Source organism: Rousettus aegyptiacus, unplaced genomic scaffold, assembly GCF_014176215.1.
Source record: "Rousettus aegyptiacus isolate mRouAeg1 unplaced genomic scaffold, mRouAeg1.p scaffold_m13_p_1, whole genome shotgun sequence".
Taxonomy (NCBI): domain Eukaryota; kingdom Metazoa; phylum Chordata; class Mammalia; order Chiroptera; family Pteropodidae; genus Rousettus; species Rousettus aegyptiacus.
The window spans coordinates 126,718,207-126,745,241 of NW_023416284.1; the positions used below are offsets into that span (position 1 = coordinate 126,718,207).

A 27,035-nucleotide genomic window follows, 5' to 3' on the forward strand; every position below is an offset into this window, starting at 1 on the left:
ATATATGTTTATAGTCCATGTTCTTTTAAATAAAGTTTGATTTAGATTTTCCAAAACTCAATTCAATATTTTTTTAATTATTGCAAAAACTTTATAGAAAAATAAAGACACAACAAGTTGTATGTATTTAAAATAAAAGTTTACATACCTTGGCTTCCGAAATATTAAACTATATTGCTGGCAAGCCAGACCCACAGTGGGGGTATAAACAATAGGCATGAACTTCTCAATGTCAAACATTAGCACTCTATAAAAGAGCTTTTCATTTCTATCTTGAAGATCCATTAAGAGAAGATACCTGTGGAAATTTGACATAATGAGGTCTATAGTCCAACAAAGTCATGAAATAGCTCCTTAGAAATCAAATTAAACATTTTTCAACAAAGTATGAAGTATTTTTTAGGTCACATAGGAAACATCTGATCAAAAAAGACTTTAGAAATGTTCTTAAACACCACAAAGAATGAAGAACCGTAAACTAAACTAGTGTCATTCAAACATTAAAATATTGCTGAAATAGCACAGTTTTATTTAATATATGAAAGACTTTATTCCTGTTTTAAAAGGAAAGACATGAAAATACCACTACAGCTTAAGCATTAACTTAGTGAGTAAATACAAAGACTTCATTTTTTAACTTGCAGTGCTAAATAACCAAGGGAAATAACAAAACAGAAAATAAGGAATGCAACACCAACTTTAAAAATTACTAAGGTAGACAAGTTCAAAAGACTTTTATTATTATTTGTATCAAATGGTCTTTTTCTTTCTAGAGGCATTTTTGACCGAGTTATCCTTCTACAATCAACCTTATGATGTTATCTACAACCTTAAACGGGTTATAGAATAAAACTTGGTACAACTTAAAAAAAAAATCTTTCAAATTGTATTTAACAATCTTACAAGCCTTTTTAGATTGATTTCCATTCCCTGGAATAGCTGAAAATGCACAGGATTTGGTGTCAGAGACACGGAATTTTAATGTTTGGTCAATGGATGGTTATACCAACCCAAAACATTAACATTTGGGAAGAAGGTGATGACTTTTAGATATGCTAAAATTGATTCAATATAAGCAATCATTTTTAAACCAATGATCAATTCTCACACCTCCCCTTATTTTACTTACCAGAACATTTTACACAAGTGGCGTTCCCTAGAGCTCAATACTTGACTCTAGGCCATTATATTCTCTTGGTTTTCCTTCTATCTCACTCATTTTCCATTTCTTTATTGTTTTTTCTTCTTCTATGAAAGCTCTCTAAAACTCACCTCTAATATAGTAGGAAATTATGTTGGCTTTACCTTCAACATATATTCAAAATCTAAACACCTGCATCGCTACTACCCCAGATCTGCATCGCCATCATCTTTTACTTGGATTATTTTAATAGCCTCCTAAATGCTCTTCCAGCCTACATTCTGTTCTCACCATTGCAGCCAGTCATTAAAATACAGCTCAGATCATGTTGATTTTCTGTTCAAAACTTTGACTAGCTTCCCTTTTCATTCAGAACAACAACAAAAGACCTTTAGTTGCCTTTAAAGCTGTACATAATCTGTCCTATATTACCTCACTAACTTCCTCTTCCAACCTACCATTCTTCCCCTCATTCTGCTCCAGACACAGGCTTCCGTGCTGATCCTTGAACATACCAGCTAAAGAACATTGTTCTCCAGAATTTTTCATGGGTAGCTACCTCACTTCCTTTGATTACTTGCTCATAAGTCACCTTCTCTATGAAGTCTATCCTGATCACCCAATTTAACAATGCAAACTGACCATACCAACCTCAAGCATTCCCAGTCCCCCTTACCCTACTTTACCTTTTCCTTTTTTTTTTCCATTAACACTTATCATTTTCTAGCATATTAAATAATTTACTCATTATTTTGCTATTTATTATTTTTAATAATATTGAAAAATAATTTACCTAGGTTCAATGAGGGCACAGATCATTGTCTATAATCCCGATATCTAAAAGATCATGACACTGAGTTGATGCTCAATATATATTTGAAGAACAGTTTATGAAAGTCACCAGCTCTTAGGAGGTAGTCAATAAAATAGCCCAGGAAAAGAATATAAAGTAAAAATGTAAGAAGCTGAAATAAGGACTTAAGTAACAAATGAAGAAATAGTGAAGAAGTTTAAAAAGCAGCAAATATATACAACTGGACAAAATGAGTCAACCTCTTTCCCCAGCTGCCTCTGTCATCACCCATGGGCTCATGAAAAAAAGTGGCCATGGCAGAGATGGAGGTTATACGTGGGCTCAGCAATATGGACTTCCACTCACCAAGGCTGACCTGGCTATAGATACTGCTGAGTGCCCAATCTGCCAGAGACTAACGTTGAGTGCCTGATATGGCATCATTTCACAGGGCGATCAGCAAGCTCCTTGCAGAAGGTTGATTACACTGGACTGCTTCCATCATGGAAGGGGCAGTGTTGTTCTTATTGGAATTGACACTTACTCTGGGTATAGAATTGCCTTCCTTGCACACAATGCTTTAGCCAAAATTACCATTGTGGACTTACGGAATGCCTTATCCCCATTATGATATTTCACAAAGCATTGTTTCTGATCAAAGAACTCACTACAGAGCAAATTAAGTGTGGCACTGGGTCATATTCATGGAATTCACTAGTCTCACCATGTTTCCCCACCATCCTGAAGCAGCTGGCTTGATAAATGGTGGAATGGCCTTCTAAAGATTCAGTTATAACACCAGCTAGGTGGTAATACCTTACAAAGCTGGGTCAAGGTTCTCCAGGGGGCTATGAATGCTCTGAATCAGTGTCTGATGTGGTGCTATTTCTTCTATAGCCAGGATTCACAAGTCCAGGAATCAAGGGGTGAAAATGAAAGTGGCACCACTCACTTTTATTCCTAGTGACCTACTAGCAAAATTTCTGCTTCCTGTCCCCATGACCTTATGCTCTGCTGATCTAACAGTCTTAGTTCCAAAGTAAGGAATGTTTCTATGAGGAGACAATGATTCCACTGAACTGGAAGTTAAGACTGCCACTAACCACTATGGGCACCACATGGCTCTGAATCAGCAAGCAAAGAAGGAAATTATTGTGCTGGATAGGGTGATTGACCCTGCCTACCAAAGGGAATTCGGACTGCTACTCTGTTATTATTATTGTTATAAATTATTCTCGTCAACATCCCAGGAAAAAGGAACTCTACTAGCAGACTGCCTTTGGACTCGAACTGCAAGTCTTCTCTTGGTCCCCGGCCTGCCAGTCTACCTACAGATCTAGGACTTAGGCTGCTCTATAGTCAAGTAAGCCATTTCCTTGAAATAAATATATATCTCTATCCAACAAGATGTGATATATATGTGTGTATAAGTGTGTAAGTGTGTGTAGAGGGGCGGATTGATGGGGTAGGTTAATGGATGGATGGATAGATAGATGGATAGATAGATAATAAGTAGGTAGGTAGGAAGGCAGGTATGTAGGTAGGTAGATAAGATAGATGATAGGTAAGTAGATAGATATAGAGATTAAATAGATGATTGATTGATAGATGATAGATAGATAGATAGATAGATAGATAGACAGACAGACAGACAGAAAGACACACACACACACACACATTCCATTAGTTCTGCTTCTCTGGAGAACCCTGACAAATATGAATACTTACTACGCATTGGGTTAGCTGCTATTTCTAATCTTCACAACAGTATTTTCAAATAACTATTATTCTCTTCAACCCACAATGAAAACTCTGAGGTTTAGAGAGAACTCCAGTGCCTTAATAAGAAAGGGCAGAGTCAAAAGAAGAGGGAAAGACATATACAGGAGTCCTGACGGTAGTTCTAGTGGTTTGCTCAAGGCCCCAGTGCTAGTGAGATACAGCCAGGATTTCGACCTAAGGAACATTGTTACCTTTATCTTTGTATAAATATGGAAATGGAATTCTAAACAAAGTAAGTGACCTAAGTTGGCACTAGTGTTTGAATCAAGTTTGGAAGTTGAAAAAGTGCAGTTTTACCTACAATGTACTTACAGTCTGGCTAAAAGCCACTTTAACATGTTTTGCTCTGTCTAGAATGGCATTTCCTGACAACTTACCTTTATAGGAGCAATTTTATCACAGAGAAAAGTAGTCTCTGAGGATATAGTTTAGAAAAGAAAACTTTACTTTATTTAATGTTCCTACGGGGGGGGGGGGGTACATTTAAAAAAAAAAAAACACCATTATATTTAAAGGCAAATTCTCAGAGTTGGCTATTCTTTCCAAATCGCTAAATATTTTAACTATCTCATAAAAAGTAAGCTATAATTGCCTTAGAGAAACATAAAAAGGAATGTGTTACCTGTCAAAGTCAGAGTTCAGACGCTCAAAATTTTTGATTATTCTAAGGACCTGGATATCCTGACTGATGAAGCAAGGTGGCAATAATCCATGAATATTCAATTGCTGTCTCTCTTTCAAGGTAAAAGCCAAGTCCTATGGAGAGAAAAAAAAAAATCATTTGGGGGGGAAAAAGACAAAAAAAAAGCATTTATTTACACAAAGAAAATCCAACAAGTATATGGAATTAAGAATCAGAAGATCTGGCATTATGTTAAACCTGGCCACTTGGCTGTGAGTAGGTCAGGCAATCTCTTATTACCTTAGTTTCTCCAACTTTAAATATTAGAATACTATATTTTCAGATCTGTAACACTCACATATTGCTAAGATGAAATTAGGTAATAGGAGAAAAAGATATGAAGGCATGCCAATGAATATATATCATAATTAATATCATTAAATATAAAAATAGAAGTTATTGAGATTTTGAAATTATGAATGCAAGTAGGTTACCTATGATCTGCTGTGCTTTTCCCAATAAAATAGGTCAGGAAATGCCTTATATATGATTGAAGCACCTGTTCCAACACTCCTTTCCCAAGTTATCTACTACATTTATTTTTATACACTTCTAATCATGCAAAACTTCTCACTACTGCCCGGACACACCACACCCTTTTATTCTTCCATGACACTGTGGTCAAGAATGTCTTTTCTGCTTCTCTGCCCTTCAAGCCTTACCTCAAATGCTCTCTCTTCTCTAAAGCTTTCCAAGACTCACCCAGTGTGTCCATTAGACCCTATAATTATACCTATGCTGTATTATTTGTTTACATGAACATTGACTATACAAAGCAATAATAAAGAAACTATGAGGCTTGAAAAAAAAAATAGAGCTGATGGGTTGGTGCAAAAATTCAGAATGGACCTAAGACACTTGCAAGGATATAATAAAAGGGGTAGTAATAGCAAAGAAACCCCAGTAGTCATTAATCTGGAAGACTGGACTAAGCAGTTCCCCTAGAGAAAGGAATCCTCCTCCCCCTGGAGATACTGAAGCCCAAGAAGCCTCTCAGACTAGATTGTGACTGCTTTGCCTATGGGTCTGGCAAAAGTGCACCAACATTGATGATGGTCAGGTTCACTATTTGTGACTGCCGCTGATGTTTCTTAGACAACCGGGATGGAGAGGAATGTGTTCACTATCTTTACACTGGGGGATTCTACAGCCATCCTCCTCTGCCCCTGAAATTGTCTTATGGCGGAAAGATAGTGAGTGACTCCTGAGTTTGGAGAAAGTTTATTACTTGGAATAGAACAATTTGGTTCATGCCAGTGAATAACAGACTCTGAATGGTAAAAAATGAAAATGTTCAACCTCAGGAAGTAGGTGAAAGAGGTCAATGGATTAACTACTCTCTATTTCTTCTACTTTTGTATATAGATAGGCCCAGTAATTCGTATCACTGATAAAAAGCCTTATGTTTAATTAGATTTCTGGGTCAGGGGGGTAGACTGAAGAAAGTCAAATAGATTTGTCCAGTGAATGACCTCTGGCGGTGCTAAGTTGCCTACATGAACTAGCTGGGACCAATGGCTCCAGAATCTCCAGTGAAAAAAGCTGCACACAATCTTGACTTCTCAAAAGGTCTCTCAGTGCTATCAGCATGACTGGTGTCCAATACCAAGATGTTTTTCTCCAATAACAGCCAATCTCATGACTGCTAAAGCTCCCATTGTTATGTACTCAGGGGTCCTCTGGAGCTCCAATATGTGTGGACAGAGTAGGACAGTCCCTTTCCTAGAGAACAATCTGGTATCCCAACTGTGCCTGACCCAATCACCCTATCCTGGATGCCTGGAGAAGAGCAGACCAGTGCAAGCTGTCAATTCTTTGCCTAGGAATATCAATACACACCAAGAGACACTTGTATTATTCCCAGAACCTTTTACATGCCATTTTATTTGTTATTTGTGGCTTGTGTCCCCCTATCAAAATGTAAATGTCATTAGGTCAGAGAGTTTTATCTTTTTTTTCACTGCTTTATCCTCAGTTCTTAGAACAGTAACTGACATGATATTTCAGTAATTCTCTGCATAAACAATAAAAAGTTTTAAATATTTAATTTTAGAGAGTTGCATTAAAATTTTAAAAACAACATAAAATAAAAAAAGCAAACTGCTGCTCAGAACACAGCTTAGCATACTAATTCTGGTAAAACTGCATTTAAAATTACAATCAACCAGAAAAAAAAATTGTGTAAAAAAGTAACTATAAAATAGAAGGTATACTTCACTTGTTAAAAATATAACTGGGGGGACTGATCAGTTAAAGGAAAATGTCATGAAATAACTCCTTGGAATTAAACAGAATCATGTACAGTAATATATTTGAAAAAGAAAACAAAACAGTTCTCTAACTTGAAATAAAAAATTTGTGAAATTAAAACTGAGAAAAAAATGTAGGCTAACGATAAAATCTCAAATATACATGAATATATGTTAAAAAAAAAAAACAGTAAACTTCTGAATACTATGCCTGGAAAATTTGCCTGCAAAAATAATAATCAAAATATCAATATTATCAGAAGTACTAACAAATGTTCCTTCACTCTCTTAATAATGGCACTTAACAATAATTTATTGGTGTAGTTAGCCAATCTTTTCACATAAATTTTCCAATGTCTGGTCTGAAACTAATTCTTAAATCTAATAGGTCTGCCATATCTTAGCCATGTAAATAATGTAAATAATGTAAATAAAGAGAACAACTGGTTCTCTTTTGACATCCTTTGATGTTTACTAGCTACAAACTCTCATATACTATTGCCCAAATTTCCCAAGACATAGTAAAGTGCCAATTCAACTCTTTAAAAACAAAACAAACAAACAAACAAAAAATCTAGGTAAGTGGGCCAAGTTAAAGTCCTATGATTGGGTTCATATTCTAGTATTACCCTTTATAAATTTTTTTAAATCAATGAATAAGTAAACTTAAATCTTAAAATCCCTGAAAATTTAAAAATTTATATGGCATTTCATTTAAACCAAATTTTTTAAGAATGACACATCAATGTGATTCCTAACAACCTGCAGCTTCCCAAAGAATATTCGAAGAAAAAAATAAGTGGAATTTTGAACCTTTTAATAGAACTGGTTCTATATTTCATTTTTTCATACTAAGAGAGACATATTCATAGATACATTTTGTAGAAATTTATAAACAAGTCAGTTATGCCTAAAATTTGACAGTGAAATGCTAGCTTCATACATTCTCCTTATTAAAAGCTGATGTGACATACAATTGTTGCAAAGGATTTTTACCTTAGGGTTATCCTACAGGGCTTATCCAACTAAGGGTAGTATATCCCAAGTATACATGCAAGTTCTAACTTTTATTTGATTTCTTCTGAGTCTTTCATGTAGTTAAAAAGCTTAGCCATCTATATGCATATTAGGTTTCCGGACCACCTATATATTTCTAATTCCCTAAAAGAGTTCTCATACACTCTAAGCTCAATCTCAGTTTTCTCCTTTTCTGTCTTCCTTTTACTTTTACTACTCCTTTAAAAAGCTTTGGAGTAGATCCCTAGACAGTAGAATAGTAGTAGGTATGTTGTTTCACTGCTGAGGGCAGCAAACAGGACAACTGTTCTTCTGGACTCTACTAGTTAATCAATATATCTCTTCTTGAGAACAATGAGACTATCAAGCAGAAATGAAAACAAAATTCTTGGCATAACAAGAGACTTGTATTAGAAACTATGTTTGCACAGAGCAAGCATAACTGAGAAGGAAGATTTGTCCTGAGTAATTTAGCAGAAATTATTACCATTAAAAACAGAACATATATATTCCATATTCTGCACCAACCATCTTTAATGTTTCCGATGAACTTCAGTAATTTGCTTTATTTTTCCCCTGAATAATGGATACAAATAATCAGGCTAAATGACAAAAAGTAAAACATTACCTAAATCACAAAATCTTTAAGACAAGTAAATCTATACATGTATGATTAACTCATTATGATGACAGGAATTATTAATTTTAATGTCCAAAGCCAGGCATATTAGAGTAGAGATGTTTGTATCTTTTATTCAACTGGTGAATCCCTAGTATCTAGAATCTGCCACTTTGTAGGCAATCAACAAAAATGTATTGAATTAACTAATTAGAAATGATTTGCTATAACTACACAATTGCAAAGGAAGGTTTTTAGAAAGTAGAGAAGTAGAAAGTAATAATTGTAAAAAAAAAAAATCTGAAACAACTAAGTTATATCTGAAAACTAGAATATTACTGAACAGTAAAAAGAACCAAGTACTGAAACATGAAACAGATGAATTACAAATGCATTATGCTAAATGAAGGAAGCCAGACTCCAAAGGTTACATACTGTGTGATTTATCTCATTCTGATAAAGACAAAATTATAAGATACAAAAAAATCAATAGTTCTCACAGCCTAGGAGTAGACAGAAGAATATTTGATTTGTAGTCAACTGACGACAAAGATACACCAAGAGGCAATTTTTTCAAGTGAAGGAATTGTTCTTGATTTGTGGTATTGGTTACACAACATTGAACATTTGTCAAAACCAACAGAATTATATATCAAAAAGAGTAAATTTCACTGTACTGAAATTTATTAGGCTCTTTATATAAAAAGTCAATTCAGATTTCAACATAAAAAGGTATTACTATTCAATATGTATTTATTGAGTGTCTAATGTGCCAGAGACAATTTTAGATGCTGGCAATGCAATGGCAAAAAAGAAGACAAAAATCCCTTTTTGCATGGAATCTCATTGTAGTTGGAGAAACAGGAAATAGCCAAGTAAATAATTAAATTAAAAAATGTAATTTAGGTAATGAGAGCTGCTTTAAATAAAAAAACTGGCAGCCGTAAGGAGAGTGATGTGTGGTGGCGGGGCCTCTAGACTGGGAGTCAGAGAAGATGGCATTTGGGCTTGTATTATACAAATATTCTTAACTTTCTTCTTTGTATTCTTTTTTATACTCCCTAAAACCACATGAAAAAGGAGGCTAGATCTTATTATTCACATTTTATGGGTGGAAAATTTCAAGAGGAATATGTTTCTTGCCCAAGACAAGTAATTACATGTTCTGTTTTCTAAGTTTTAAGTGAAGACCCCACTGAAAGAGAAAGCCTGAGCCATAAGCATTCATGGACATGACTTAAATTTCTAAACACATTTAAGTTCAAAAGGCTTTTGTATAAAATCAGTCTCTGGGGAATTTTCCATTATTAAGGCCACTAGTGAGCACTGATAATGGAAAAAAGTATTTTGAGTCCTTTTTATTTTTTTTCATTACTGCAGAGGGAGTTTGTTGAGTCATCATCTCCAGGCCTTACACCCAGTCCTGTTGGGGACCAAAAGACCTTTGTGACATAGCTGACAGAGTGAAAGCAGGGAGGCGGCGGGGGGGGGGGGGGGGGGGGGGGGGGGGGGGGGGGGGGGGGGGGGGGGGGGGGGGGGGGGGGGGGGGGGGGGGGGTCAGCAATTAACTTTCTCCTTACTTGAAAAGAATATAATTTAAATGAGAAAAGTTTGCTTAGCAAATTGATGTATTTCACACTCCAAATTTGAAAATATCCTATTAAATCTGTCTTTGAATTATTTACCAATTTTTTTTCATAATTTATGATTTCAACTGAACTACAGATTTGTTATATAAATGTAAAACAGATAATATGGTACATCTGTCCTAAAAGGTATTGTCATCAAAAAGGTTTTAGAATTGTAGTAATTTGGGGGAGAAATTATTTATACATGGAGTACAAAAAGAGGGACTTTTGTGTTTTTATTATTATACTGAAATAAAGAGATCAAATTGAGCTTCAGTTTTAAATATTATAGTATTTTCAAATGTATTAATATAGTTTATGTGCACGGTTTATATCTACAAAAAGAGAAGTGATACCAATTTGTCCTGGACACAGTCTACTGAAGGGTTCATCCTGCAAGTCTTCCAGAGTGCTAAAAAACTGCTCTTTGAAAAATTGTTTTTTTCTAATTCTAATTGACAACATAGATAATAACTTTTAGAATTTTCCTGGTGGCATACAACCTCATTTCTTCAAAAACCATCAGCTAGATAAAATATACATTTCCAAAAAACTTTATATCAGAAAAATAATCATATAAAAATGATCATTTTGAATGCATTCAGCTATTTAATCAAATTCCCTAGTAACAGTCTCCTTTAAGAGGTTTTAAATAATTATTTAAAACCAATATTAACAACAGCTTCTTTAAGAAAAAATATTTGGCTTCATTACATAGCAGTTAATTTTTACTTATATCTAATATAGAGTAATTTGAGGTACTATAAGTAATGATTATAAAAATATCTAAAATACATGTGACCCTTTATACCCTAAAATTTATAGCAAAATAAAAACCCAAAATTACTTCATCTAGGTATGCATTATAAGATATAATAAACAAGTTTAACTATTTTGTATTTTAAGTCAGTGGTCCCCAATCTTTTTGCACTAGGGACCAGTGCTCCTATGAGAATCTAACGCCTGATGATCTGAGGTGGAGCTGAAGTGGTGATGCTAGCACTGGGGAGCAGCTGCAGATACAGATGAAGCTTCACTAGCTGGCCCACCTCTCACCTCCTGCTGTGCAGCTCAGTTCCTAACAGGCCACAGACCAGTACTGGTCCTCTGTGGGTTAGAGACCCCTGTTTTAAGTGACATGTTGCTTAATTTAAAAAAAAGAAAAGAAAAAAAGAAAAAAACACCTACACCTAAGAGAGTAAATAAATTTTTAAAATATCAGATGAGAGGTTTAATTAGTTTAAGTATTTCTCACTTAAGTGAGATTACTAACCTTTATAGGTTCCTTAATATACTGAGAAATTGTTAACCATTAATGTCAACACTGCATTTTTTTCAAACACAACTCTGAAAATCATTAATAGGGTTTCAAAATCCCTTCAGCAAGATGGAATGCTATTACCCCCAAAGAAGTTTTAAGGGAAATTTCACAAAGTCGCCAAACCAGTAGAGAAAAGTTCCCTTTAAGTAGAAGATTGGTGATTCTTAGTAAACTATTGAAATCACCGAGGCACCCAAATGATTAAAAAAAAAAAAAAAACAAATCTTAGATCCTAGATTGAAATCTGTGTGAATAATCTGAACCAAAGGGGTAATACCGGCTGCCAGTAGTCTCTAATAATCACATGCACATTTACGCTATTCTAGAAAATCTTCTATGTGACCTGGGCAAAATGCTCTAAATATGCCTATGATAGTATGCATAGCGATTTCTCAATAGAGAAATAGAAAGACCAGAATTACAAAATAATTATCTATTGTGTCGTTGTTTAAAATTTCTTAACTCTGAACTGACAGAAGGTACAGAATATGAAAATTAGACAGCAATTCAACATAATTACCAATTAAATTGCACATGAATTTTTAAACGTCCTTTGCCTATTCCTGAATGATGATCTCCTGCAAGAAGGCTTTTCCTTCTCTCTTAGTTTAGTGACATGTCCTCCAGTGTGTTTTCACAACATCATGTACTTCTATCATGGAACTTAACTATAACTTCATTGTTTCACTGAACTGCTCTTTTACCCAGTTCTGTTGCTTCTGGAGGACAAGCACTATGCTATTCATTCACATTTGTAAGCCAGTCCCTAATACCATGTCACGATGAAGCAGGGCTTCAATAAATTTTAAATTAAAAAGGGATGAACAAATATATGAATCTTAAACAACTTTTCAGTTCCATGTAGTTCAGTTCTACATAGTTCTATTTTGAATAGCCAACCCATCAAGCTCACATTTCAAAATGAGATTTTTTTATGTATACACCAGTACAAAAGTGCTCTTGATTTAAAATCTATCAAATAAATGAGTTTTTCACACATATATTAGAAAATTACTTAATTAGAAAATTATTTAAATTAATCCACTACTAACCTTTTTAAATTGACTTTAAAGCAGGCGTTTAAGATCAACTTGGTTTGACAATAAAACATATCTACATACCAACATAAGCATCAGAGCTTGTGAAGATTTTTTAAAGTACCTGCATCTAAACCTGGGTTTCTCAACCCCGGCACTAGTAACATTTTGGACATGGTAATTCTTTGCTGTAGGCAGCTGTTCGGTACATTTTAGGTGTACTATAGGTTGCAACAATCCATGTGCTTTTAATTTACATGAATATTTCACCAGCAAACATGTATTCATTTCAACATAATAAGTCTAAAGAGTACACTGTTTGGTTTAGATACATAGGCTAGTCATGTCAATGATGTTCCTACAGATCTCTTTAAAAAATAAAATTTCACTTTAAATTGCCCATATTTAAATACATTGCCTTGCTATTTAAGTCTTACAATATCACACATTTTAAAAATATTTTGCTATCTACATTTCATTATAATTTGTTTCTTTTATAATACTATGTATTCTATTTATTTAAACTATTGCTTCGAGGAGTCCATAGACTTCACCAAATTTCCAAAGGGGACTTTTGGCATAAAATATATTAAGAACTGTTGCAGAAAACTATGCTTCAGTTTCCTAAGGGATATGGACTTCACATATCAACATGACATTCCCAGAAACACCACAAGATGGCTTTCTTACTTCAGATTCATAGCTCAGATTTTCAGAGATGTTATGTTTCCTCTTACAGTTACTTTAGGGGAAACTGTGAAGCTCTCTTTATAGGTTAGGGCTCTCCAGAAAAACAGAAATAATAGGATGTATGTGTATATATATGAAGAGATTTATTTAATGAATTGACTCATACAATTACAGAGGCTGACAAGTTACTATCTGAAGTAAGTAACACAGAGACCCAGGAGTAGTCCAGTCCTAATCTGAAGGCCTATTGTCAACCAGGAGAGCTGGCAATATAGTCCTACTGTGAAGGCTATTAGGCTAGAGAACTAGGAAGCACCGATGTTTCAGTTCAAGTCCAATGGCAGGAAAAAAACCAAAGTCCCAGATTGAAGGCAGTGGGGCAAGAGGGGTTCCCTCTTACTCACAGGAGGCTCAGCCTTTTGTTCTAGTGAGGCCTTCAACTGATTAGATGAGACCCACTCACATTAGAGAGGGAAGTCAGCTCTACTCAGTCTACCAATTCAAGTGTTAATCTCATCCATAAACATCCTCACATACCCAGAATATCTGCCCAAAACGTGTGGATACCCAGTGACCCGTAAAGTTGGCACATAAAATTAATTATCACATTCACCAAATTTTTTTCAACGAATATTTGTTGAGTGAATGCTCACAATGTTTACAGGCACTAAAAAAATATAGTCCATAGCCTTATAAAGCTTACAATCTATAGTTTAACAGGATAATATATAAATAGCTACACAAATAACTATAAAATAATGTGATAAGGATGGGAGGTGGAAGCTTAAGATCTAACAATTTAGAGGGTTAAAAAGGAAGAGCTCATTGAGCAGTGATGTTAAAGTGAGATTTGAAGGACATGTAAAAGAGTAGGAATTAACCAGATGAAAAGCTGGAAGTGGTAGTACAGAAAAGAGCAGGGGCATAAACTCTGATTCACAGAAGCTTGGCTTCATTGAAAAAGCATAGGGAAGGAAACTGCACCAACTATAAGAAGAATGCTGAAAGATGACACTAAGAAGACAGGCAGGAACCAGAGCAGACGAGTCCTCGTTATCCAGGTAAAGTTTAAAACTTTATCCTAAGACCAACAGGAAGACCCAATTCTTTTCCTAACTAGTTACTCCTAGTTCCTGAAAATGCTATAAGTGAGTTAAGAGCAGTCACCCACAATATTTATTACTCATCATATTAAGGACTTCCCATACTAAGGCTAGCTCAGTTAAGAAAGTGAAAACAATGCTTTAGAACCAGTTTCAGAGTATCAGGCAGATGATAGAGGGTTCAGTCTGGGATCATGATTCTCATATTTTCCACGTCTCCGTGTGAGTCACATACATACTCTTAACTGCAACATTTCTCTTTATAACACTACCTCCTACCTACTACACTAAGGGCATATGATTCATGCCCTGTATTAATAACATTTATGAAAATTAACTTTAAAAAATACACTTCACACAATATTTCTACTCTATAATGGAAACACTGGTCACCACACAAAGTAGTTACCTCTAGGAAAGGAAGCCAGCTAGCTGGGGAACAAAAGTAGCAGGGAGACAAACTTTTCACATTTTTGCATCTTTTTATTTTTATACAGTGAATCTGTAAAGCTATTAAAATATTAAGAACTATTAAAATCATTTATCTCAATCTCCAAGAATATTGTAATCATATTATTTACATTCATTAAATCTTTATCCATAAGTTTCTTGCAGAAACTGCTAATTGCCTACCACAAGAGGCAATCATCCCCTTGCTCACCAGCAAGAGGACCCTAATGTTATTTGGGGGTAGCAATGCATCAGGTAAAAGATTACAATTCCAGATTCTCCTGTAGTTAGAAGTGACCATATGACTGAGTTCTACACAATGCGCGTAGGTGGAAGTGTTATGTGAGATGTGGGGAAGGCTTCATGAAGAGAGCTGATGCACACAAGGTGGGGTTTTTTTGTGTGTTTCTCTCATTTCTTCCAGTGGTCAGCTTGGAATGAGTATATAATACCTACACACTTACAATCAATAGGACCATGAAGTGATCTTGTATATAGTAGAGCAGCAATGTTCCTGATAACTCTGTGGACCCACCAAACAGCCCTAGACTATCAATATCTGATTGCCTACATGTGAGAGAGAAATAAACTATAATTAAGTCACTGTTGTTTTATTTTTTGTGATATGTAGCAAAACCTAATCCTAAATGATACACTGGTCATCCTTTACACACTAAAGGAAAGACATTCTCCAACAAACATCCAACAGCATATTCATCCCACAAAGTGAAATATGACCTGAGGAGAGGTTCTAACAACATCTGGAAGGTGGAACAGAACTATGTTCAAGAATTAGCCCTCATTTATCTATGCAACGAATTTTACAGAATGATACTCACTATATTACAGGTCATATGAGCAAATATGTTGAAAGATAAAGCTACAATACAAACTAGTATAAAACCCCTACCCACTCTCCACCAAAAAATTTTGAATCTTGCAATTTCTGTGGTATTTTCTCCATCACAGTATGAAGAGAAACAGCAGTGAAGTACAGATAAGTAAAAGGCCAAATATCTTTCTAAATTTTTAGAATACAGATATTTTATAACTTACACAGAGTTCTTACCTAACATGAATGATTTTCTACAGTATAACTTTTATTATTAATATTGATTTGCTATAGCAAATATATACCCAATAAAATGAGAGGGGATATAAATACACATTTGAGATCTGATTCTCTGATTTTCCCCCCTGAAATTTAAAGTTAAGTTAGATTGAGTTTCACACATTTGCACCTTAAAAATAACAATATGAGGATTTTGGTTCTGTACAAGATGGAGTAAGCACACTTGATCTTATCTCTCTCACTCAATCCAACTACAAACCTCATACAGAATGCATTGAGCAGCTATCTTAAGACTGTGAAAAGTAAATGGTAACAGAAGAACTGAGGAAGACCAGAATCCAAGATACCACCAAACCATAGATGAGTCTCCTGGAGTTCTTCCCTCTAGCATGGCCTGGATTTGTGTTTTACCCTTCCATAATCAATTAGCCTTGACTCACAAACCAGCACAAAAGCTTGGAAGTGCAACTGACTGCTGACAAAAAGAGTGCCGATAAGCTTTCTCTTGCTGGTAGAAGAATCAGGAAAAGGGGCTGATTCTTAAAGCTCACAGAAGAGGGAAATCCATTATTATTTTCAATTTTCTCAGCCCCAGCCCCAAGAATACCAAAGAGGATTGTAGAAACATGAGGTAGGAAAATCATTCTTTTTCATCAGAGGAGCAACGGTCCCATGATCATGAATCAAATGCTTGTTGTTTTTTCTCTGTCTTCCACACTTGGCCCTAGATGCAAATGTAGCTGATGGAAGTACACAGCTGAGTGAGGAAATTAAAGGCCTCATTTTCTGACTAGTTGGCTGGCAAGGGAGGAGGGGGAGGGGGTTCAAGGAGACAGATGGTGTCAGAGAGATCACAGAAACAAGGGAACTCAAGAAAGCAATCTCATAAAGTTGTATATGAACTCCTTGGCTCAGCTCTGAGCTACATATGCATAGATATGACCGTAAGCAGCATACCAAAGACTTTGCAAGCTAAATGTGGAGTAAACCACTACACAGATCCCACAGTGGCCACTGGAAAATACACATGATGAACAGATCCAAATAGCAGTACAAGGTAGGCTTTGAAAACAAAATTAATATTGGAACCACAACCTGTAGTAGGTGGGTACAACTTCGGAAATGACCTAACTAGGTTAAGTTACTTCTAAAACTAAAAAGAACAGTATTCCCCTTAGGCTTAACTAAAACCTAGAAATTCAAGCTAAGCCAATGTCTAGGACACATGCAAAATTACTCAGCATACAAATAAATAGGAAAATGTTAACTCAAAAAGGAAAAGATAATCAAAAGGCATTAATCCTGATAAGATACAGATAACAGAATTATCAAAGACTTAAAATCAGTTATTACAACCATGCCCCAAACCACAAAGGTAAAATCTTTTGAAATGACTAGAAAGATAGAAAGTCTTAGCTAAAAAATAAAAGTTATAAAAAAAAATAACAATTTTAGTAATGAAAAACACAATAACAAAATATTCATTGAATGGGCTCAAGAACAGAATGGAGATGTGAGAGCAAAGAGTTAGTGAACTTGAGATAGATTATTAGAAATTAATCAATCCATAAAACAAAAAGAAAAAAATGACTGAAAAAAGTCAAAGCCTCAATGACCTCTGGGACAATATCAAAAGGCCTAACATTTGTATCAATGGAATCCTAAAAGGAGAGGAGAAAGAAAAAATAGTTGGAGAAATAATGGCTTAAAACGTACCAATTTTGGCACAAGACAGAAAATTACCAATTCAAGAAGCTCAGTAAACCCCAAGAAGATAAACTCAAAGAAATCAAACCTAGAAAAATATTCAAAATGCTGAAAACTAAAAGTGAAAGAAAAAAAAATCTTTAAAGGAGCCAGAGAAAAATGGCAATTCAAATGACTGTAGATTCTTGTCAGAAACAAGGGAAGCCAAGAAAAGAGGAATGGCATCTTGAAAGTGTTGAAGGAAATCAGCTGTTAACCCAGAATTCTATAACTGGTGAAAATATCCTTCAGAAATAAAAGTGAATAAAGACATTCATAGATGAAGGGAAACTAATGGAATATTATTCAGCCATGTAAAAGAAGGAAATCTTGCTGTTTATGACAACATGGATGAACCATGAAGGCATTATGCTAAGAAAATTCAGACAGAGAAAGACAATTACCATATCGTCTCACTTATACGTAACAAAAAAAAAAAAAAAGCTCATAGCTATAGAGAGAGGTCAGGAAGAAGGGCAGAATGGGTGAAGAAGGTTAAAAGGTACAAACTTTCAGTTATAAAATAAATAAGCCATGGTGAATATAGTTAATAATACTGTGTTGCGTATTTGAAAGTTGCCAAGAGAATCAATCTTAAAAGTGCTCATCCCAAGGAAAAAAATCATGTAACTATGTCTAGTGACAGATGTTCCCTATTCCGATCATTTTGCAATACATACAAAATCCAAATCATCATGTTGTATATCTGAAATTAGTATGTTATATGTCAATTATATTTCATTTTTAAAAATTTTATTAAACACGTGTATGAAGGTATATGTGAATATAATACATAACAACTATAACATAGAGGAAAGCAATAAGACCTGTATGATGGTAAAGTTTCTACATTCTAATTGAAGTGATAAATGTTTATTTTAAGTGAATAGTGAAAAGTTAACGTATATCATAATCCTAGAACAAGTATTAAAAATAAAAGGCTATACAAAGAGACGTCAAAACTCAATGGGTAAATCGCAATGGGATAATAAAAATATTCGAGCAGTACAAAAGAAGCCAGAAAAGGAGAAAGCAATGAAAAACAGAAGGAATAGACATCTAACAAAATGGTGGACAGAAATCCAAACATATCAATAATTTCATTAAGTATAAAGGGTCTAAACACAGATATCACCATAAATTGGCAACAACTACAAGCAAAACTGACTGATTAGATTAACATGGCTTCTTACCCACATGATCCTGTAAAGATCTAGGAAATGTTGACCTTAACCTGATTCTACACACCCCATTTCCAGCTCTTTCCTATAATTGATGTCATTGGATGTTTCCAACCAGTAATGTCTCTGTTGTTTAAGCTTTGATTCTCAAAGGAAGATTATAATACTTTTTGCATTTTCCCAATTTTTCAACTAAATTATCTCATGATTTGTAAAAACATAAATTTCATCAGAAATTTGAGAAATTCCTGTAGGGAAAGAATTTTTTTGTCCCTTTGTGTCTGCACTGAATAAAATATGCTAAAGGTCTTCTATTATTAGTATGTTTTTTATTTCTCTTTGCATGTCTTGCAGTGTCTTTTTTTATGAAAGTGGCTACTGTGTTACTTGGTGCAGAGATGTTATACCTTCATTCAGAATTATATTTTTCAGCATTATATAGAATATTTTGTCACATTTCATGCTTTTTGATGTGAATTCTACATTGTCTGATGTTGGGATAACCCTGATTTCTTTCTGTTTGCATGTTCCCATATCTGTATTTTTAGCCTTTCTGTAACAATTTGTTCTCTATGTATTCCTTATATACAGCATAGTTTGCTTGTGCTTTGTAAAACTTTCTGAAAATAATTTTATATATAGGTGAGTTATTCTCATTTATATTTGATATGACCAATATATTTGCTCTCAATTGTCATATTATTGTTATAATTACCATATGTAAAAATTAAATATAAGCAAGATTTTGAATAAGTAAAAATTTTAAAAGTTTACGAAAATGCTCATTAACCAAGTTTCAATTTCTTTTGGACATATAAAGGCTTATAGTTTTTCTAACCAACCAGACCTGCCAATATTAGTAATAATAATAATGTTCTCACAGTTTCAAAATTATTAGTTTAAAAGATACCTCAATTTGGGCATGAGATGGAAAAACAAAAGGGCCAGTATTGCCAAGGTAAAGTGGAGCCCCATATATAACACTAAGACACACAAAAGAAAGCTATTATATATTAATCTTCCCAGGTATATGAATGCACTACTTAAGTCATAGAGCAGAATATTTTTAAACTATGAATTTTAATTCACTAGTGAATCACAACCAATATTTTTTTTTTAATTGAAATAGATGAACACTACTAGAGTGCATTAACACAGCAAAGGAAAGTATTGTGTTATGAAATTTTGTTTCAATTATATGAGTGTATTAGTTTGCTAAGGAGGACATAACAAAGTGCCCGACTGGGTGGCTGAAACAACAGGAATTTATTTTCTCACAGTTCTGGAGGCTAGAAGTCCAAGATGTGAGCAAGGTTGCTTAGATTCTGAGGCTTCTCTTCATTACCTTACAGGTGACTGTCAGAATTCTCTTTGTCTTCACATGATCTTTCCTCTGTATGTCCTAATCTCTTCTGATAAAGACGTCAGTCATACTGGATGAGGGTCTACCCTAAAGAATGATTTTAACTTAATCGCCTCCTCAAAAGGTCTTATCTCTGAATATGGTTATATTCTGAGATACTGGGGATTAACACTTCAACATATGATTTTTGGGAGAACACATTTCGGCCCATAACAATATGTTTACACAAATATTATGTATGTGTGTACTGTGTCACAATCAAAAAAGTTTGAAATATATTAGAGGGCTCTGAATAGATTATTTAAATGTATTTAATATATTCTAAACAGCCCTAATACTATAATGAAATCTTAGGACTCCTTTGGTTTCCATATCTCAGGTCTTAACAAGACAATGTAGAATTTAACTACTCCAGAGATACTTATAATAATGTAATCTTGAACATTCGCATGTACACAGTACTTTTGCTGATGTTCTTACTCAACCATTACTTAATTATTTTTAAAAAAAAATCAATCCTAGCATTTTAGGTCTAGAGTTTGTTTATTAGTATAGAAGCTCTAATAGTTATAGTCCGATGTTTTTAAAAACATTATTCATTATTATATTGACTTCCCAAACTACCAGATTAAACTACAGAAACTTAAAGGCATAATGTCTATCCCTTCTCTTTATATTCAAAGATCAAACACCTGAAAACAGTTTAGTTGATAGCTAAGATATATCTTCAGAGCCTGAGGGAAAATACTGATGTTTTAAATCCTCTAAATTTATATAAGTCAATAATCCTTTGTTTTAAAGTACATAGGCACACCTCAGAAATATTATGGGTTCAGTTCCAGGCTACCACAATAAAGCACATCTCCTAATACAACAAGACCAATCTTTTTGCTGGTGGGAGGGCCTTCCCTTCAATTTGGTATATATGTACAGGAAAAAAAAAAACACAATAAAAATAGAATTCTATACTATTCAATGTTTCAGGCATCCACTAGGGGTCTTAGAATGTATCCCATATGTACGAGGGGGGATTACATAACAGTATTTGGTCTTGTCAATTTTGAAAACTATTGGAAAATAGTTCATATATTTCTTTTGTCAGAGTAACTGATTATTTCCAAAAGCAAACAGAATAAAGTAAAGGCTGGTTTCACACCACTGGAATTTCAAATTTTGTGTCATGGAAATTCACTTCCTCTTATCTCAATAATTCTAACTACCCAGGGCATACCTTTACCTTTCTCCAACAAGCCATGTTCTTTCATACATCCAAGCCTTTATACACTGTGAGCAGAGTACTGAGAAAGAAAAAACTTTCTTTTTACTTTTTTTCACAAGAACATTCTTCAACCTATACCTGGCATTCTGTGAAGATGTATGAAATGTTACAAAGGTCATATGATATCAGTCAAGCTCACTTATCTCAGAGTAAAATGTAAATCTATCTCTTCCAGGGAGAAGATACATTTTTAACTATAAATTTATAAATTAAAGAAGTAATACAATCCTTCATCAAAAATTTGAGAGAAGGGGGTAAATATACTAAAAAATGTACTTTATAATTGTTCCAGCTATGAGTTCAGACTCTCTATATAACAGTGAACTATCTATCATATTAATAATTAGTTGCAATAATAAACTTTTTATATTTATAATTTAGAAAAAATTAATATGCACTATTTCAAATAATCTTACAAATACATGAGTGAAGAAGAAAGACATCATATTGCAATGAAAATATAAGTAGACTCACAGCAGGAATCTTATTCATTGCTATATCTGCTGCACCCGGAATATTACCTAGCATACAGTGCGTTCTGAATAAGTATCTATTCAATTAAAAAAACAAAAAAAAAGTAAATTGATGAAATTTTCACTCTATTTTCCAAGGACAGTAACTAAAACTAATTAAGAAAATCTCAAAAATCTCAAAACTGCTAATTGGAAGAATTAGGACTTGTGTTTATTTCTTCTAGACATAAAATCTTAGAATGTTCATTTCATTGCATCACATTTTCCACACTTGCCTAAAGGTTAGAGGGAAATCAGAACACAAAAATGAAAAATCTCAAACCTATTCCTCTCTTCAATATTTTCTGTACTCCATATCACCAGTCTTAAGAGTTCTCAAATCAAATTCACTTTTCTACTCATTAGAACACATTATTTTGTTTTGCACTATTCTATACTACCACTGTTGTCTCAGCTGCAGCAAAGTAATAGACAAGTATGGAGGCAGCTGGCTGTACATCTTCATTACAACAGCCTTCAGGTCAGTGTGATTCCAAGGTAAGTAATATCTCATTTCTCATATTGCTGAGGCAACTCCAGAGAACTGTGGTAGGTGAAAATTTCTGAATGATTCATTCTGGTGTACTTCACATTGAAGAAAAAGAAGAGGTTCAAGGTACCTTTCCTTCACAGTCATGAAACTCGTTTCTCTTTTCCCTACACCACTTCCAACTAGATCTTGACACGCCAGGACACAAACACCTACAAAAACACTTGACCAGAAGTTAATTTTTAGATTTAACAGTTAATAATGTTGACCAAACGGACTTTGATAAAACACTATCACTAACTTAAACTGGATCAAATTGCCTAAAATATTAAAAAGTGATGTCTTTTGGAGATTTACTTGTAGATCATGTTATTATTTAATCTTAAAGATATGGAAACCGTGAAAGCAAAGTTAATTATAATAGAACTATCTATTAGTGTTTTCTACAATGCATAGATAAAGCAAACTAATAAACTCAGAAATAAAAAATAAGTGTGATTATTGTTATTGTGTATTTTAATTTTGAAGAGCGATTTATGAAACATCACTATTAACCACATGAAAATTCCTGAGAAAAAATTTCAAACACAACTCACCTAAATCAGAAGGTATCCTTGAAAATCATAAAAATTAAACATTAAATTAGATAACTACATATAACACAGGCAAAGACAAGTACCACATAATAGTTTCAGCTGTATACAGAAAATTACTGAATTTCACAAGTGTGAGGCAGAAGTATTCTCCCAAATACTATGATGAAATCCTACTTAGAATGATGTGTATTTGAGTATAAGCAAATGGTATAAGCAAATAGTAAGAATCATACATGAATTATTACCAAAGAAAAAAATCCTATTTCTCTTAGGTTTTTGTTTTGTTTTAATTCAGATCACATCTACTGTTAACCTCGATTTTTACCAAAACTAAGTACCTCCCTAATGTTATCCAGCATTAAACTGTCATGGGATGATCAAGCTTAAAACAAATTCCGATTTTTCTAACTGTATTCCATTACACAATATAATAGTATAGGGAGTCGACTTAACTTTAGACTTCAATGAGAATTTACTTTCGAGACATTACATTAAGGAGGATAAATGCCTTATGATAATGTCCAAACCACCACTTTAAAAGCTACCTGCTTTAAAAGTTGACTGTTTGTAAGGCAAAGAGAAATAAAAACATGGTTTGTTCATTTATTAAATAAACATTTATTTAATGTTTACTGAGAAAAAATCTGTATTGTTTTGATTCCTGCCCTATAACGATCAAAATAAATAAGAAAAAAACAATGCAATAAATACAAAATGATATGCTACAACTGCGTACATAAAAAAAACAGAGGTGTTAAGTAATGAGAATAGGATGTAGATAATTAGGAAAGTCTTCCCTAGAGAGATCATTATCAAATCAACTAATGACATTTTAATTGTAGGAATCACACACAGACAAAAAGTAAAGTAATAAGAGATTCAGCAAATATATTTTAAGTGGAAGGCTAAATTGGGGAACTAATGAGATAAATTTGGAGATGGTAAGTCTCACTGACAAATTGATTTTATATTTGATATAAATAATAACATATTATACATACTTGGATAACAGAAAAGTAACATAAAGAAGATGCTGACGAAGATATTTCTCTCATATCTAGATGTAGGACAGACATACTGAAAATAAAACCAGCGAAACTTGCAATTACCCAAAAGGTAGGGTGATGAAGATAGGTATGAGTATGGTTGAAGAAGGCTTTGTGCAGCCAGGTGACAGGCTGGGGTGTTATAGTAGTGAAAGAAATACTAGTGTTACTTTGGAGCCAAGATTATCACAAAAATTAATAAAAATTCTCGGAGTACTAGAAAACTTAAAGGCCCAAAAGTCTTCAGTGCAGGGCAGACCAAGAAGGCCTCACAGCTGTGGTTTTAATAATGCATATGAGGATATTGTTACTTTCCCGAAGCACCACACAACTGTCTTAGAATTGACTAAAAAGAATAAAGTTTATTCCATTAATCCCCTCAAAGATGGTGAACTGGATTTTAAATTCAGTTTGATACTATGTAGAAATAAAGTTCAATTATAAAATCAAAAACGTGTTCTTAACATATTAATGCTGCACCTGTCTTCCTTTGATGGAAGATCTCTGTGATTCTATTATTCTTAAGTAGAAATTAATCCTTATTGGTGAACAGGAGTCACAAGGGTTTTAATATCATATATTCTTGATGTAAACAGTAAAGGCACGATTATTCTTGCTCGAGAATTGCATTCTCCATCTACCTACACAAAACAGACGCATTTGCCCCTGATTTGAGGAAATTCAAACAGGTTATACCTAACTCATGTAGTCCTTCTTAAGTGGTGACCATTATTTGGTCATAAACAGAAGGCAGCTAGCTACACATGAAAGTCACAAATTGTTTTGTCACATCAAATTTTACCTTTGTTCTACTGAAAACAGGCCCCAACCTGCAGAATAATAAAAAGGAAGAAAAAAATCAAGCTAGTAATTAAATTCATTTTAAAAAAATATTTAAAATTTCATAATGCTTTGTGGCCACAAATACTAAATAATTGTAGATTTGTAAAAGTTTCCTGTCACCACAAAAATCGAAAATAACTCACGCTAACTATAATTTATTAAATAAAAGTAATCACAAGTCTTCAAGGCATTAATAATGATCAACAAATCACCGACCATATGACTGGGGTAAAGCTGAGATTTGGTTCTTAATGAAAAAGAGTGAGATAACCAAAATGACTAAACAGATCTGTGCTTACTGATGCATTTCCCATTTACTAGATAAAAAGGAAATGTTAAAAGCACACCCATACACAAAAGGAACAATCCAGAGACAAATACGGCTATAAAGTAAATGTGACGGCTTAGTATCCGTATAAGCAAAATTAAAAATTCTAAGGTGTTTTTAACTGAGAAAAATCTTAGGTGTTTAGACAACATTACCGGTTAAGAAACATGGAATACCACCAGGATCCAAAAAAAGGGACTGAACAGAGTGTACACTGAAATCTCCTTTTAATAAAGAGGAGAAATCTAAAAAAATAAAAATAAATAAATTAATTAATTAATTAATTCTTAATTTTCAGAAGGCCAGAGTCAAAACATAGAAATAGCTTTATCCACACAGTCCCACGTCTAGGACAGGGTTTTTGTACCAGGCCATCTATACAAAGTGTCCAAGGCAGAAGCCACCCACCGCGCATTCCCAGACTTTTAAATGTGTCACTCCAGAAACAAGAGGTCTTGACTTCGAGGTTGTTAATGTGATCCAAGGCTCTCAGAACACATTTCCGTCCGGGCTGTACCACCAGGGCCACTTCTCTTCGAGCAGCCTCCAAGAGTTGCCACACTGAGTAATTAGTGGGTGGCACATCAAGGCTGCCCTACCAGCCTAGCAGCCACCTTGACAAAAGCACTCGTTGCACACACTTTATCCGATGCTACTTTCTTTACCTAGGCTCCTGCTCTGGAGAAGAGAAGCCAAAAAGTATTATAAACAAGTTTCGTCTTCTCTTGTCCCAAAGCGGGATGCTGAGGTGCGGAGGCACCAACACCACCCTCGCATCGCACTCCCAGGCGCAGACTCGAGTGGGCAGCCCCTTCATGGGCGGAGGCGCGGAGGTCGCCCTGAAGGCCCCGGGCCGCCCGGCGGGTTCGGTCCGCGGGGAAGCAGGCGGAGGGACGGCTCGCAGTGGAGGGGACCCGTGGGAGGTGCCGGACCCGGACCGCGAGAGGCCGGGAGGCCGGCCGCCTGCGGGCTTACCTTGTTGAGGTGGGGGTTCCGTGTCACGGCGTAGCCGCGCTGGTGGGTGTGGCGGCGGCGAGGGGCTTCGGGCTCCATGGCGAGCGCACGGTGTGTGGCGGGGTCGGGCCGGAACGCGGGGCACGCGCGGTGTGAGCGGCGGATGCTGCTGGGACGTCCGCTCGGACTGCGGCGGCGGCGGCGGCGGCGCAGGAGAAGGGCCCGGGGCGGGGGGCGGGTATGGGTGGCGAGAGGAGGTGGACACGGCGGGAGGAGCCGGCGAGAAGTCGGTGTGCCCTGCAGTACAGCCTGTGAGAAACGCTGAGTCACGTCAGGAGATCTGCCGAGCTGGCGAGTGAGGAGGAGGAAGAGCGCGGCCCTGACGGCGCCGCGGTGCCTGAGGGGAGGCGGGCGCCAGAGCCGCTCCCCTGCCCGTGCAGCGCCCCCACCTCACTATCGCTTACAGTCTCAACTGTGCGAGCCCATCTCCATGTGGGACGAGTCTAAATGTTGTGCACAGAATGCTCTCCTCACCCCAGAGACACGTGGGCAGTAGAGCCAGGTTCCCCCGCCTGGCCCCCTGGCCTCGCGGGCGCCATCACCCCTGCTAGAGGTGGCCCCTGAGCCAGAGCCGCAGGGATGTGGGAGAGGGCTGCTGCTGACGCTCGGAAGGGGACCCACGGGTTGTCTGCATAAAACCACAACTGACGGAAGAGAATCAGACTTGATTTCTCCCTTCCAGTTAGGCTCTTTTCCAAGAACTCTATCCACAGTTCTGGGTGCCAGCCATGCCAGGGAGGAAACCAACCTTGACCCAGAAAGCCCAGGCCCAAAGTAGAACTGGGAAAAAGGCAAGAGAGCGCAGGCACCACATCACACGATTCTCTGGAGATTATCCGCGAGAATTTTAAAGTCATTAGAATAAGAGGGAAGGTGTGTTAGAGTGCAAATGTGTTAGGGCCCAATATACAGTCACATTTATCTGGTGTATAATTTTCGTAAGTTCTAGAAGCCATAATGTTTAGGAACCTTTCTCTGAATAATGAACGACTCAATTTTTAAGGACTTCAGTTTCTTCTTTGGTAAAATGAGAGCGTCAGAATAAATGATGTT

The 27,035-nt window shown here is 35.5% G+C and overlaps 1 protein-coding gene across 1 annotated transcript in view; it reads right to left on the bottom strand.

Annotated features, from left to right (window-relative positions):
* ME1 (malic enzyme 1) overlaps window positions 1-26,458 on the bottom strand; it is a 143,274-nt gene extending 116,816 nt beyond the window's left edge. The window contains exons 1-3 of the mRNA XM_016118648.2: window positions 25,944-26,458; window positions 4,339-4,472; window positions 149-298 (exon numbers count right to left, since the gene is read on the bottom strand). Of these exons, the coding sequence (XP_015974134.2) occupies window positions 149-298; window positions 4,339-4,472; window positions 25,944-26,021 (362 nt within the window). The 5' untranslated portion in view covers window positions 26,022-26,458. The remainder of the gene's footprint in view (window positions 1-148; window positions 299-4,338; window positions 4,473-25,943) is intronic.
* Between the last annotated feature and the right edge of the window lie 577 nt (window positions 26,459-27,035).